This window comes from Oryctolagus cuniculus, chromosome 2, assembly GCF_051225735.1.
Source record: "Oryctolagus cuniculus isolate XC-2025 breed Fujian yellow rabbit chromosome 2, ASM5122573v1, whole genome shotgun sequence".
Taxonomy (NCBI): domain Eukaryota; kingdom Metazoa; phylum Chordata; class Mammalia; order Lagomorpha; family Leporidae; genus Oryctolagus; species Oryctolagus cuniculus.
This window is the reverse complement of record NC_142868.1, coordinates 181,906,229-181,919,262: the sequence shown is the minus strand read 5'-3', so window position 1 is coordinate 181,919,262 and position 13,034 is coordinate 181,906,229. Positions and strand designations below refer to the sequence as shown.

The 13,034-nt window shown below is 40.8% G+C and overlaps 1 protein-coding gene across 11 annotated transcripts in view; it reads right to left on the bottom strand.

Moving 5' to 3' along the window:
* The window catches only part of ASXL2 (ASXL transcriptional regulator 2), a 175,303-nt gene that overhangs the window by 72,217 nt on the left and 90,052 nt on the right, over positions 1-13,034 (bottom strand). For 10 of the 11 annotated variants that reach the window (XR_011386742.2, XM_051843110.3, XM_008254662.5 and 7 more), the window contains one exon: positions 2,093-2,201. Coding sequence is in view for 9 of the 11 variants with exons in the window: in XM_051843110.3 (XP_051699070.3) it covers positions 2,093-2,201 (109 nt within the window). In the remaining 2 variants the exon portion in view is untranslated. Of the gene's footprint in view, positions 1-2,092; positions 2,202-11,218; positions 11,410-13,034 lie in introns of those variants that run through there. The other variant, XM_051843116.3, reaches the window with a different exon arrangement.

Here is a 13,034-nt window from a genome sequence, read left to right as displayed (position 1 = left end):
TCCCAGCATGGGTGTGGAATTTTGATATAATAAATATACACTTGGTCTCTGACCATGGTTCCTGACACAGAGAGCGAGAATTCTAAAATTCTTGTAATCTCCTGAGCAACAGAGCCATTAGAAAAAATCTTTTGTTCTGATATTTGGTCTTTGATCCCAGTTCCTATCACAGAACTCCTAAGACCTGTAGAAATTCCTGGTTGATAGGAACATCTTTTGTTCTAGTGAGAAGAATCTTGGCCTCCTAAACAGCCACCGTTTCATGGGACTGAGCCCTCAATCTATGGAGCCCGACCCCATCTCCAAGGAGACAGCGTAAGAACTGAGGTGAAGAGCCAGTGCAATGGGCAGCGGGTTAAAGCCCCAGCCTACAGCGCCAGCATCCCAGAGAGGCACCGGTTCGAGTCCCAGTTACTCTACTTCTGATCCAGCTCTCTGCTATGGCCTGGGAAAGCAGCAGAAGATGGCCCAAGTCTTTGGGCCCCTGGCTTCAGATCAGCTCAGCTCTGGCCATTGTGGTCATCTGGGGAATGAACCAGCAGATAAAGACCTCTCTCTCTCTCTCTCTCTCTCTCTCTCTCTCTCTCTCTCTCTCTCTCTGTAACTCTTTCAAATAAATAAAATAAATCTTTAAAAAGAACTGAGGTGAATTTGAGGACATCCAGCTGGTACCTGCTGGAGAACTGCTTGGTATGTGGGAAGAAATTCCTACATGTCTGGTGTTGGAAGTATTGTACTGAATGGTGTCTGACAAAAGGAAAAACACTTTGATTATTTTCCTACATCTATTAACACAGCAGGGACTTATTTACTTATTTTTTTTAACAATATGGAAGGTCTAGAATTGTTAAAACCTAAGAGAAATGTAGAAAGCTCCATGTGGGAATTAAGTACAAAAAGGAGGTGTTTGAAGAGGTTAGATCTTTTGACTGTGAGCGGGCTGCACACAACCACTGAGCACAGAGATGACTAGGGCTCAGAATTAAAGAGGCAGCAGGGGACAGAGCACCACATACACCGGAACACAGACAATCTCATTCTCCTGTTGCTGATCGATGTCCTGTGCAGAACAAGCCCTCTCCTTCAGGTCCCCTGGCTTCAGTGGGCTTAATCTCAACTTTACAACAAGAGTGATCATGAACTGAAGTCCGGCCAATCAGAAAAATCTATACATTTGGCAACAGTAATCACTTGGGTACAGCCACAAGGACCAAGCCAAACCAATGAAACCAAGTTAGAATTAGGTGACAGGCTCCTCCCTCAGCTCCTAGAACAGAGCTCTGTACCGACAAGTTTGCAGAGTGAGGGTAGGGAATGAAATCATGTATGATGAAGAGAAAGCCTAACTAAGAACTAAACCAAAAGAAAGTGGAGAGAACAATCCTGATGACATCCTTTGAGTTCTTGGATCCAGCCTGGGTTTTCTTAGAATTTCCAATTATGTGGGCAAATAAATTATCTGTCTTACTCAAGCTGATCTGAGTTGGTTTTCCTGTTAGTAATGGAAAGGTCATTGATAAGTAATGGTCACTTCTCAATGTAGCAATTGGAAAGTAGCAGCTTTTTCTGGTAGAAAGAATGTGGGCTAGGAGTGAGAGACAGACCTGCATTCTTTTCCTGGCTCTGATACTATATGGCTGCAACACTAGGCAAGAAAATACAATCTTCTAACCTTTACCTTCCTACATTCTAAAAAAGAAAAGAAAAAATAACCATAACTGCTACTTGTGTGGAGAATTAAATGAGAAAGTAATATACAGCATTTACATAGCATGCTCCACAGTAACTTTTATTATTCAAATACAGTAAGGCTCCTTAAAAAGGCACTGTAAGTATGTTTTACTTCATCATTTAAAGATAAGGTAATAAGAAAGAATAAAAAATAAAGTCACTCCTCTGATCTATTTATACATAGTAAGAGATTAGTTTAAAAAAACACACACATATATATTGGGTACAGGATTAAAAATATTGCCTCTTCCTGAAAATAGGTTCTTGAAGGACAGAATTCTCTATGATGAGTCAAATATTACTTAAAAATGGTCACTTTCTCTTTTTTCTTTTTAAATGACTCCCCCCAAAAAATATTTACCTTCAGAGTATACACTCCCATTCTACCTGGAACCTTATAAAAGATGCCCTCTTCACCTCGGGAGTTTGTGTGCAGCATTGCATTCAGGCATGCAAGAGGGGAAGTCCCACTGCAAAACAAATAAAAACAAGATGATGATGAAGATCGCAATGATTAGTTTCTTTCCCCAAATACCCATGTTAACACCCACTTAAAGTTAATTGGTCAATACTTCATTCACTTATATACACTTTACAAACTACCAAAAGAGGAGGAAAAAAAAATCAATTCTTTGATCCTGATTCAGCAACTAACATTTAACTCTAGACAAGTACAGAAATGAGGATGACCTTGTGGCATAGTAGGTTAAGCCATTACCTACAACGAGGGTACGAGTTTTGAGTCCTAGCTGCTCCACTTCTGATCCAGCTCCCTACTAATGCGCCTAAAAAAAGCAACCCAAGATGGTCTAATTACTTGAGCCCCTACCACCCATGTGGGAGATCTGAATGAAGCTCTTGGCTCCTGGTTTCAGCCTGGTCCAGCCCCAACCATTGTGGCCATTTGGGGAGTGAATCAGCAGATCAAAAATCAATCTCTCCCCCTTCTCTCTCTAATTCTGCCTTTCAAAAAAAATAAATCTTAAAAAAATACAGAAACATCACATTTTATAAACATCCTATTTTATTTAGCATTAGCTTTACAAATGTAAAAGTAAACAAAGAAAAAAGAACAAATACAAAGATTCAAATAAACAATATTTATCCTCTTGCACACTGGTGTCCCAGATAAAATCTGATCTCTAAAAGTAACACATTGCCATGGTTTCTTGTATTTAAATCTATCATGAGACGACTTTAAAAATGGATTATATAGGCTTCAGAATATTTATCTTGTATGTAGCAACTTAGTTACATGTTGATTAATTCTAATATACATTTATATTTTCTGGAACTTTAGGTATATAATAAATTATCTACAAAAATATAAAAATTATTTTCTTTCCAATTACAACCAGGTTTCATTTTCTTGTCATTTTATATTTATTTAATAAAACAAATAACAATAAAAATTACTAAAAGGTATTCTTAGCTTGTCCTTTTATAGAGGGGATAACATTCATTAATGAAATTTTACCACTGAATCTAATGTTGATTTTTGTTTTAAAATAATTACTTGCATATTAAGAAAAAGAAAAGAGAACTGTAAATTAGATGCATACTTTTTTTCTGATCAGAGAATCACCTACAAAGTTCTGTATAAAATATCAAATTGTAGACTGACTAGCACTATGCTGAAAAAGATAACACTTATCTCGGATGATAAACCTTTAGTTTATAATGCAATAGGAATTATAAAAAGCTGAAGAAACTGGATATTATAATAGCTTCTAAATAAGAAACATATTAAGACATAGAAAACAAAATTGTAGAACTACTGTTAAGAATCAGCTGCTACAGCCGGCGCCATGGCTCACGAGGCTAATCCTCCCCATTGCGGCGCCGGCACACCGCAAGGGTTCTAGTCCTGGTCTGGGCTCCGGATTCTGTCCCGGTTGCCCCTCTTCCAGGCCAGCTCTCTGCTATGGCCCGGGAGTGCAGTGGAGGATGGCCCAAGTGCTTGGGCCCTGCACCCCATGGGAGACCAGGAGAAGCACCTGGCTCCTGCCTTCGGATCAGCGCAGTGCGCTGGCTGCAGCGCGCCGGCCACGGCGGCCATTGGAGGGTGAACCAATGGCAAAGGAAGACCTTTCTCTCTGTCTCTCTCTCTCACTGTCCACTCTGTCTGTCAAAAAAATAAAAAATAAAAAAAAAGAATCAGCTGCTACGATAAGCGATAGTATCGGGGCTGGCATTGTGGTGCAGCAGGTTAAGCTGCTGCTTCAGATGCCAGCACCCCATTCTGCAGTGCCAGTGTTTGAGTCCCGGCTGCCCTGATTCCATTCCAACTCCCTGGGGAAAGCAGCGTAAGACGGCCCAAGTACTTGAGCCCCTGCTATTCTCATGGGAGACTTGGATGGAATTCAGGCCTGGACTAGTCCTGGCCATTGTGGACATTGGATTAGTGAACCAGCAGATGGAAGATCTCTGTATCTCCTGCTCTGTTATTTTGCCTTTCAAATAAATAAAATAAATGTTAAACAAATAAATAGAAGACCTGTAGAGTTTAAAGATAATGCTGTAATACTTAAAGGCAAGATTCTTATATCTGAGGAAAATAGCAAAAATATATTTGCACAAAATATCAGAACAAATGAAAAAACTAAGTAGCAGGAAAACATATGGAAAGATTATACAGAGCAGTTAGAGGTCTGGAGTTTCTTGACTGGAGATGTGCGGCAACCTTAAAAGTTTTTTAAAGATTCCTCATAAGACCTGAGGGGTAGGGCAACTTAAATATGTATTCCCAACTCCTCTCCCTCTCAGTTCTCTTTGAAACTACTCAGTAACCAAAAATAGGCACTCCAAGAGGCTGTGAGTTATCTTGGGTGTCCCTGAAGACAAGTGCTCTCCAACAGGGGCACAGATCATGTGCCCACTGCCTTCTGGAACTAAGTATGGAGGGCCAGACACTGGAGACAAGGTCTGTATCCCCCTCAATACAGGAGGAGGACAACACAAAGAAAAAAAATAAAGGCTTTTAAAAAATTATTTATTTGAAAGTCAGAATTACACAGAAAGAGATCTTTCACATGTTGGTTTACTCCCTAGATGGCTGCAAGGACCAGGGATGGGCCAGGCTGACGCTGGAGCCACAAGCTTCTTCCAGGTCTCCCCTGTGGGTAGCAGGGGCTCAAGCACTTGGACCATCCTCTGATGCCTTTCCCAGGCCATTATCAGGGAGCTGTATTGGCAGTGGAGCAGCTGGGATACAAACCAAAGTCCTATGGGATGCCAGCGCTACAGGCGAGGAAGACTTACCCACTACACCATAATGCCAGCACCAAAGAAAACCTTTTGATGAAGAAAATTTTGAGCATCTCCACGATGGCTTTCATTGTTATAGTCATCTAATTTACATAGTTCTATGCTAAAAATACATATAATGTTGGGGCCAGAGTTGTGGCACAGCAGGTTAAGCCACTGCCTGTGATGCAGACATCCTATGTGAGTGCTGGTTCAGGTACTAGCTCCTCTACTTCCAATCTAGCTCCCTGCTAAAGTACCTGGGAAAGCAGCAGAACAAGGCCCAAGTACTTTGCCACCCACATGGGAGACTCAGATGCAGTTCTAGAATCCTGACTTCAGCCTGGCCCACCACCAGCCGTTGCGGCCATTTGGGGAATGAACCAGTGAGTGGAAGATCATTTGCTCTTTCTCTCTAACTCTGCCTTTCAAATGAATAAATACATCTTAAAAAAGATGTATTTATTCATTTGAATGTCAGAGTTACACAGTGAGAGGAGAGGCAGAGAAAGAGGTCTTCCATTTGCTGGTTCACTCCCCAGTTAGCTGCAATGGCCAGAGCTGCACCGATCCGAAGCCAGGAGCCAGGAGCTTCTTCCCGGTCTCTCATGTGGGTGCAGGGGCCCAGGGACTTGGGCCATCTTCTACTGCTTTTCCCAGGCCATAGCAGAGAGCTGGATCAGAAGTGGAGCAGCCAGGACTAGAACCAGCACCCATATGGGATGCCGGCGCTGCAGGCAGTGGTACCTGCTTTGCCACAGCGTCAGTCCCATAAATAAATCTTAAAACACATACGCACAAAGAAACTCCAGTTGGGATTCTAACATTTGTTCAAATAAATATTGCCAAGAAATATCTAGGAAAACAATCATGGAAGACTTGCTTAAAAAGACAATAAAAAGTACATCAAGCCACTATTATTGAGGCAACTGGGACAGGATGAAAAGGCAAATGAGCATTCTTATAGACAGCTGGCAGAGGAAAACAAAAAATGCAGAAACAGAATATAATAAAGCCAAAAGGTGCCATTTATGTTTTGTAGAAGACGGATTATGAAATGGTCATCTGTGCCTTGATTATCTGGCATCTGTGCCCTTTTCCAGACAATACCTAAAACGTCCTGGGAACACTGGCTTTCCCACTACTGCTCACGTGTTTTAGAGGGACTTAATCTCGTGCTCAACAAAGAGCAGATCTGCACTGGCTTAATGAGCCCTGACACACGCACGCCTCAGTCCAGCCCACAGTGACAGACTCAGGGACAGATACACGAATCCAAGCAGCTATTTACTGGAGCATTAGAAGCAGGCAGGGAGGACCCACTGTCTAGGAAATCTTCAAAAGACATCCTCTCTTCATCTGAGTAACATTAGGAAATGAGACCTAACCTAAACCTTTGATGAGAAAGGATTTGGACAGAAAAAATAATGGCAAGGTGAAAAGTGTAAAGAGAAATGCAGCATCAAAAGGGAAATATTGAGAAAAAAGGGGAAAAAATTTTTTAAAGCAGTATTACTTTTTCCACTGTATCAAATCTTGCCTTAAAAACATGGAATTTGTTGAGGTGTTAAGTCATAAAACAGTGGGGCCAGTGCTGTGTCACAGAGGGTTAACACCCTGGCCTGAAGTGCCGGCATCCCACATGGGTGCTGGTTTGAAACCTGGCTGCTCCACTTCCGACCCTTCTCTCTGCTATGACCTGGGAAAAGCAGTAGAAGATGGCCCAAGTCCTTGGACCCCTGCACCCATGTGGGAGACCAGGAAGAAGCTCCTGGCTCCTGGCTTCGGATCAGTATAGCTCTGGCCATCGCAGCCACCTGGGGAGTGAACCAGCGGATGGAAGACCTCTCTCTGTCTTTACCTCTCTCTTTAACTCTATCAAATAAATAAAATAAATCTTTTTTAAAAAGTCATAAAACATTGAAAGAATCCTAAATGAAACACCTAAAAGATAAACATTCTTACAAAACAAATTCAAAACCACAACAGACATTTGGCTGTATTAATAATAAAGATTTCTGGTGTAGTGCTGTGTCCATCAGGTGAAACTGCTGCCTGCAATGCCGGCCTACCAGATGGGCAGCGGGTCCAGTTCTGGCTGCTCCACTTCCAACCCGGCTCCCTGTTAATGCATCTCGGAAAGCAGCAGAGGACGGCCCAAGTGCCCAAGCCCCTGTATCCACGTGGGAGACCAGGATGAAGGCCCTGGCTCTTGGTTTTGGCCTTGCTCAGCCCTGGCAGATGCACCCATTTGGGGAGTGAACCAGCAGATGGAAGACCTCTCTTTCTAACTCTGCCTTTCAAATAAATAACTCTTTAATATATATATAATAAAAAATAAATATTTCTATACAGAAAAAAATCAACAACATAATGGAAAATAAAGCTAGAATAATTAACTGCAAAACATATGGCAAATAAAAGATAAATAGTTCTATGAAGAGCTTCTTTTAGGAAAACACCAGCAACTCATTAGAAAAGACATAAAGGGTATGAATAAGTGATTCAGAAAACATGAATGTAAAGGGCCAATGAAAAGTAGCACATAACAATAGTCAAAGAAAATCAAATTAAGTCAAAATACTATTAGTCAAATTGGGTGAAAGCAAATGAATTTAAGTCTTGGTCTTACACCAATGGCAATTGTCTGGTTTTGATTGAACTGGAGTGACATAAGACATCACCATCACAGCAAACTGAGCAGAGTGTAAACGGGACTCAATGTACTATTTTTGCAATTTTCTGTGAAATATTTGGGATCACTGATTTAACAATCCCACTTGTATCTATTTATAAAAATGAAGCCACAAGGAGCTAAGGATTGTCAGAAGTGTCAAAACAATGAAAATGACTTACAAATTCATTAATAAAGGGAACGCCTGACCACGTATTAATGACGTAACCAATGGGATATGAACAACAGCTGCAGCTATATTAACAACTAAAGGAGTGCTAATTCCAGGAAGCCTTCACAACAATCTCAGGAGGCAAACAAAATGACTGCACCATTTTTACAAACGACTAACATATAAAGGTGTTAAATAAGCTGTTCAATGTCACATCATAAATGCTAAAGCCAAGACTGCCACAAGAAGAATGCAGAATAGGAAAGAGCTTAAAAAGAGCATAGGGGCCGGCGCCGCGGCTCACTAGGCTAATCCTCCGCCTTGTGGCGCTGGCACACCGGGTTCTAGTCCTGGTCGGGGCACCGGATTCTGTCCCGGTTGCCCCTTTTCCAGGCCAGCTCTCTGCTGTGGCCCGGGAGTGCGGTGGAGGATGGCCCAGGTGCTTGGGCCCTGCACCCCATGGGAGACCAGGAAAAGCACCTGGCTCCTGGCTCCTGCCACCAGATCAGTGCGGTGCGCCGGCCGCAACGCGCCGGCCGCGGCGGCCATTGGAGGGTGAACCAACGGCAAAGGAAGACCTTTCTCTCTGTCTCTCTCTCTCACTGTCCACTCTGCCTGTCAAAAAAAAAAAAAAAAAAAAAAAAGCATATGTATCAAAGTTCAATAACCTATCTGGTAAATTCACATTAAAAAATAGTTTGCAATTTCAATATTAGGTTCTTACTGATGAAGGCAATAATCTAGGGTCTGAGGATTCAAAGAGGAAACTGTTACTAGCTCAGAGTCTGATGGGAAAGGTAGACAAGGGAGCAAACGGCCACTCCATACTGTTATCAGTGCTATTACTATAATCCTTCATCTACTTGGGCCAAATATTTCAGTCATAAGAATTTTTTTAATTTTAGAAAGCTAACAGGATATAATGTAAATAATGTAACACCATCAAAAAGACTGGGATGATATCTCATACTCAAACACAATGAAAACTATAGACACTCATACTAAGTGAGATAAGCAAACTATGTATAGTCTTATGTCATTTCAAAATAAGTGTTGTCAAATGAGTTCTGGTGCTAAGGAAAGAAACCATTTTTCAACAATTTGGGATACTGAAATTATGGAGGGGCCAGCACTGTAGCAGAGCAGGTTAAACCACAGACCCAGCTGCCCCACTTACGATTAAGCTCCCGCTAATGGCCTGGAGAAGCAGCAGAAGATGGCCCAAGTGCCTGGGCCCCTGCACTCACATGGGAGACCCAGAAGAAGCCCCTGGCTTTGGCCTGGCACAGCACCAGCTATTGTGGCCATCTGGGGAATGAAACAGCAGGCAGAAGATTCCTCTCTCTCTGCCTTTCAAATAAATAAAAATTAAACATTTAAAAAAAGAAAAATTATGGAAGAAAATACTGCAAACCTGTACTTATAAAGTATCTTAAGTCAGAGAGGAAAAAAAAAACAAATAATCCAGTCTAGGTCTTAGTACTTATAACAAAAATTAAAATGAGGAGGCCAGTGCTGTGGCTTGGAAGTTTAAGCCTCTGCCTGTAGTGTAGACATGCCACATGGGCACTGGAAGGAGTCCCAGCTATTCCACTTATGATCCAGCTCCCTGCTAATGCGCCTGGGAAAGCAGCAGAGATGGCTCCACGTGGGAGGCCAGGAAGAAACTCCTGACTCCTGGCTTTGGATCGGCCCAGCTCCTGCCACTGTGGCCATTTGGGGAATGAACCTGCGGATGGAAGATATTCTCTAACTCTGCGTTTCAAATTAATTAAAAAAAGACAAAAAAAAAAAAACAAAAAAAACAAAAAAAAACAAAAAAAACAACACTCTCCTTAAAGTGAAAACTATAAAAGTAAAGGGCACATGCATTCTGATGAAAAGATGTGGTAAAAAAGTAACTACAGGGACACTGTCAGAACGTTTTTCTTTCAAGTCTGAGTCTAATTTTCTTTTGAAGAAAATAAGTTTTGAAAAATTCACAAGATATACAAGACCTGCACTATTTAAAATAAAATTTATATTTGATCTCAGAAAAACACAAAAAGTCAGGGAACCCTGGCAAGTTTATTTTTTATGAATAATGAAGCAATGGCAGAGGAGTAAAGCAGGTATAAGGCTCATGATGGCAAGAATACATTTCATGAGAGCATATCCCAGATTCTATAATTAAAGAAAAGGAATGATTTGAAGAAATAAAGCTTCATCTATAGTACTGAGATCAACACCATCTTAATTTAACAGGGGGAAGTAACTACACTTGAGACAGCTGTAATAAGAACCACCTCAAAAGATTACAAAACTATCACAAGACAAGCTGGCTTCTAATTTTTCTTGTCTATGCTCACAAAGTTGGAGTTGAAGAGGTAGGGGTTCTTTCAGGGAAAGGAATTAAGTGCAATGCTCTAATGGTATGCTGAATGTAGCGTACCTAAGGATATATACTAACATGTTTATATACAAAGCCCAAAGAACAAAAATAACTTCAATAATATTGCCAACAGCCTTTTTCAGCTCTCTTGCAATAAAAGTAGTTCTTTAGCAGTGGCTAGCAGAGTCGAGAGACTTGAAGTATACAATTGCACCGCTTAGTTGAAGTAAATATAGTAACTCATGAAAAGAGACATAACTGCATAGTAAAAGAGCCTGATTTGGGGGTTCAAAGCAATCTGAATTCAGATCTATGCAAATTAGGCAAATCAATGTTAACACTTGTAATCTCACACACCTGTAAAATGGAAGCAATAGCACCATCCTGCAACATAACTGTGCAGGTCACAGAATATACAAACTTACATATTGTATATGTCAGATTCTAGGTGGTTTCTTCAGCAATCTGTGCCCCACCCCGCCCCCGTCCCAGTCTGGTGATGTTCCAGTGTTCCCCATCTCCAGTGAGACATCTAGACTCATCTAGACTCCCACCTATTCTTCACTTTGAAGCCGGAGTAACCATTTTTTTTAAAGATTTAATTATTCATTTGAAAGACAGAGTTACAGAGAGAGCAGAGACAGAGAGAGGTCTTCCATCTGCTGGTTCACTCCCCAGATGGCTGTAACAGCCAGAACTGAGCCAATCCGAAGTCAGGAGCCAGGAGCTTCTTCCAGTCTCCCATGTGGGCGCAGGGGCCCAAGGACTTTGGCCATTTTCTACTGCTTTCCCAGGCCATAGCAGAGAGCTGGATCGGAAGTGGAGCAGCCAGGACTAGCACCAGTGCCCATATGGGATGCCGGCACTTCAGGCAAGGGCTTTAACCTGCTGTGCCACAGTGCCGGACCCCAGAGTAACCGTTTAAAAATGAATATAATGGTGCTCCCCCCTGTCTAGTTTAAAATTCATTCATATTATCATACTGTTCTTAGGACAAAGTTCAAGATGATCAGTGTGATCTGACCTTGACCATTCTCCTACATACTTCCTCTGCTCCAGCCATCTTTCCATCTGTAACTTAGTTCTTCTGACTGCTTGGCCTAATGCTTCTGTTTGCAATGATAACTCTCACTTGTTCTCCTCGTTGGCTCCAATTCACTTTTCAGATTTCTGCTTTAATGTCTCTTGCTTAAAGAAGACACTTTTCCAAAACACCTGTAATTTATAATTATATACATTGTAAGAAAAAAATTAGTTTAACATCTGATTCCATAATGGGCCAGCCAGAGTCCGGCATGCGATTTTATTTAAGGTCTCTGGGAAGCATATTGTCTCTCCTTCTATGTTTGAACCTGAAGACACCCAGCTCCCCAGCTTGCTAGCAATCATGATGGATGACACTGATGAAACTGCTTCGAGCACCTGAATCAGATTTTGCCTGCTTTTTTCACTCACATTAGATGATGAATTTCCTTCAATGTTTAAGCCAGTTTACACTGTTTCCTGTTGTTTACAACTAAAAATATCCTATTTGATATAAAATACCTAGGTAAAAGCATTCAAATTTACAGAGATATATGAAAAGGAAACAGAAGCTACAGAATATTCAAAGGTAAATAAATCTCTTCAATTAATGAGAAAATACAATCTTTATGAATCCATAATGTACATTAAATAATATACAAAGAGACAAGGTATTAGCCAAACTTGTACAGATTACCTCAAGTACTCAGATACTCAAACATGCATCTTAATTTTTTTTCTAAATCTGAACTTCAAGGATTCAGAAAAAAATTAAACTGCATCCAGGCACAAAAAGTCAAAGTGGCAGGGTGAATTATTATTTTTTAATTCATGATCCATTTTATCATATGACCTTGTAAGTACACAAGAGTAGGTAAAATATACTTTACTACTCCAGTGATGCTGGGTGTGGCCACAGACTTGATTTGGTCCATGAAATGATAACAGACATGACAGAATATGATGTTAAAATGTACTTGCACTGTTTTGTTTATGCTTCTGATTACCAGGAAAGCAATGCCACAGGTTCCATAAACAGAACAATTCACAGCCTAGAGCCAAGCCTTGCCAACCACTACTAGCTCAGCTAACCTAAGGACATGACAAATAAAATTGCTTTTGTTGTAATAAGCCAATAAAATTTTGAGATTATGCAGCAAAAACGGACCAAAAAAGCAAGCTCTTAGCAATACTCAATGCCACAAGAAAGTAAACAAGGTTCTTAAGAAAAATGTGAAGGAAATCCTATTTATCAACCATAAATGTAAAACAGAAAATTTGTTTTAAACCTATAAGATTTCAGAGAAAAGATCGACACCATAATCTCAAAAATTCTATTTGATCAAGAAATCCAGCAACAACAACAACAAAAATGCAAAATAAACAATTTGGGAATGGAAGGGAAAAAATTTAAGTAGTATACAGTTAGTTGTACTTAGGTAATATAAATGTAAATGCTTTTTATTTTCTCAACTCTTATTTTAAAATAACAACACGGGGCTGGCGTTGTGGCGCAGTAGGTTAAAGTCCTTCTAGTCCCAGCTGCTCCTCTTCCAATCTGGCGGATGGAAGACCTCTCTCTCTGTCTCTAGCTCTTTCTGTAACTCTTTCAAATAAATAAAATGAATCTTTAAAAAAAAAAAAACAACACACACCCTCAGAATTTTTAATTTTCTGTTCCCTCAACTTTGGGAATCATTTAGAAATTAATATTCTCTCATGGTAAATAAAGCTCCAGCGGGGCCGGCGCCATGGCTCACTTGGTTAATCCTCCGCCTGTGGCTCCGGCATCCCATATGGGCACCAGGTTCTAGTCC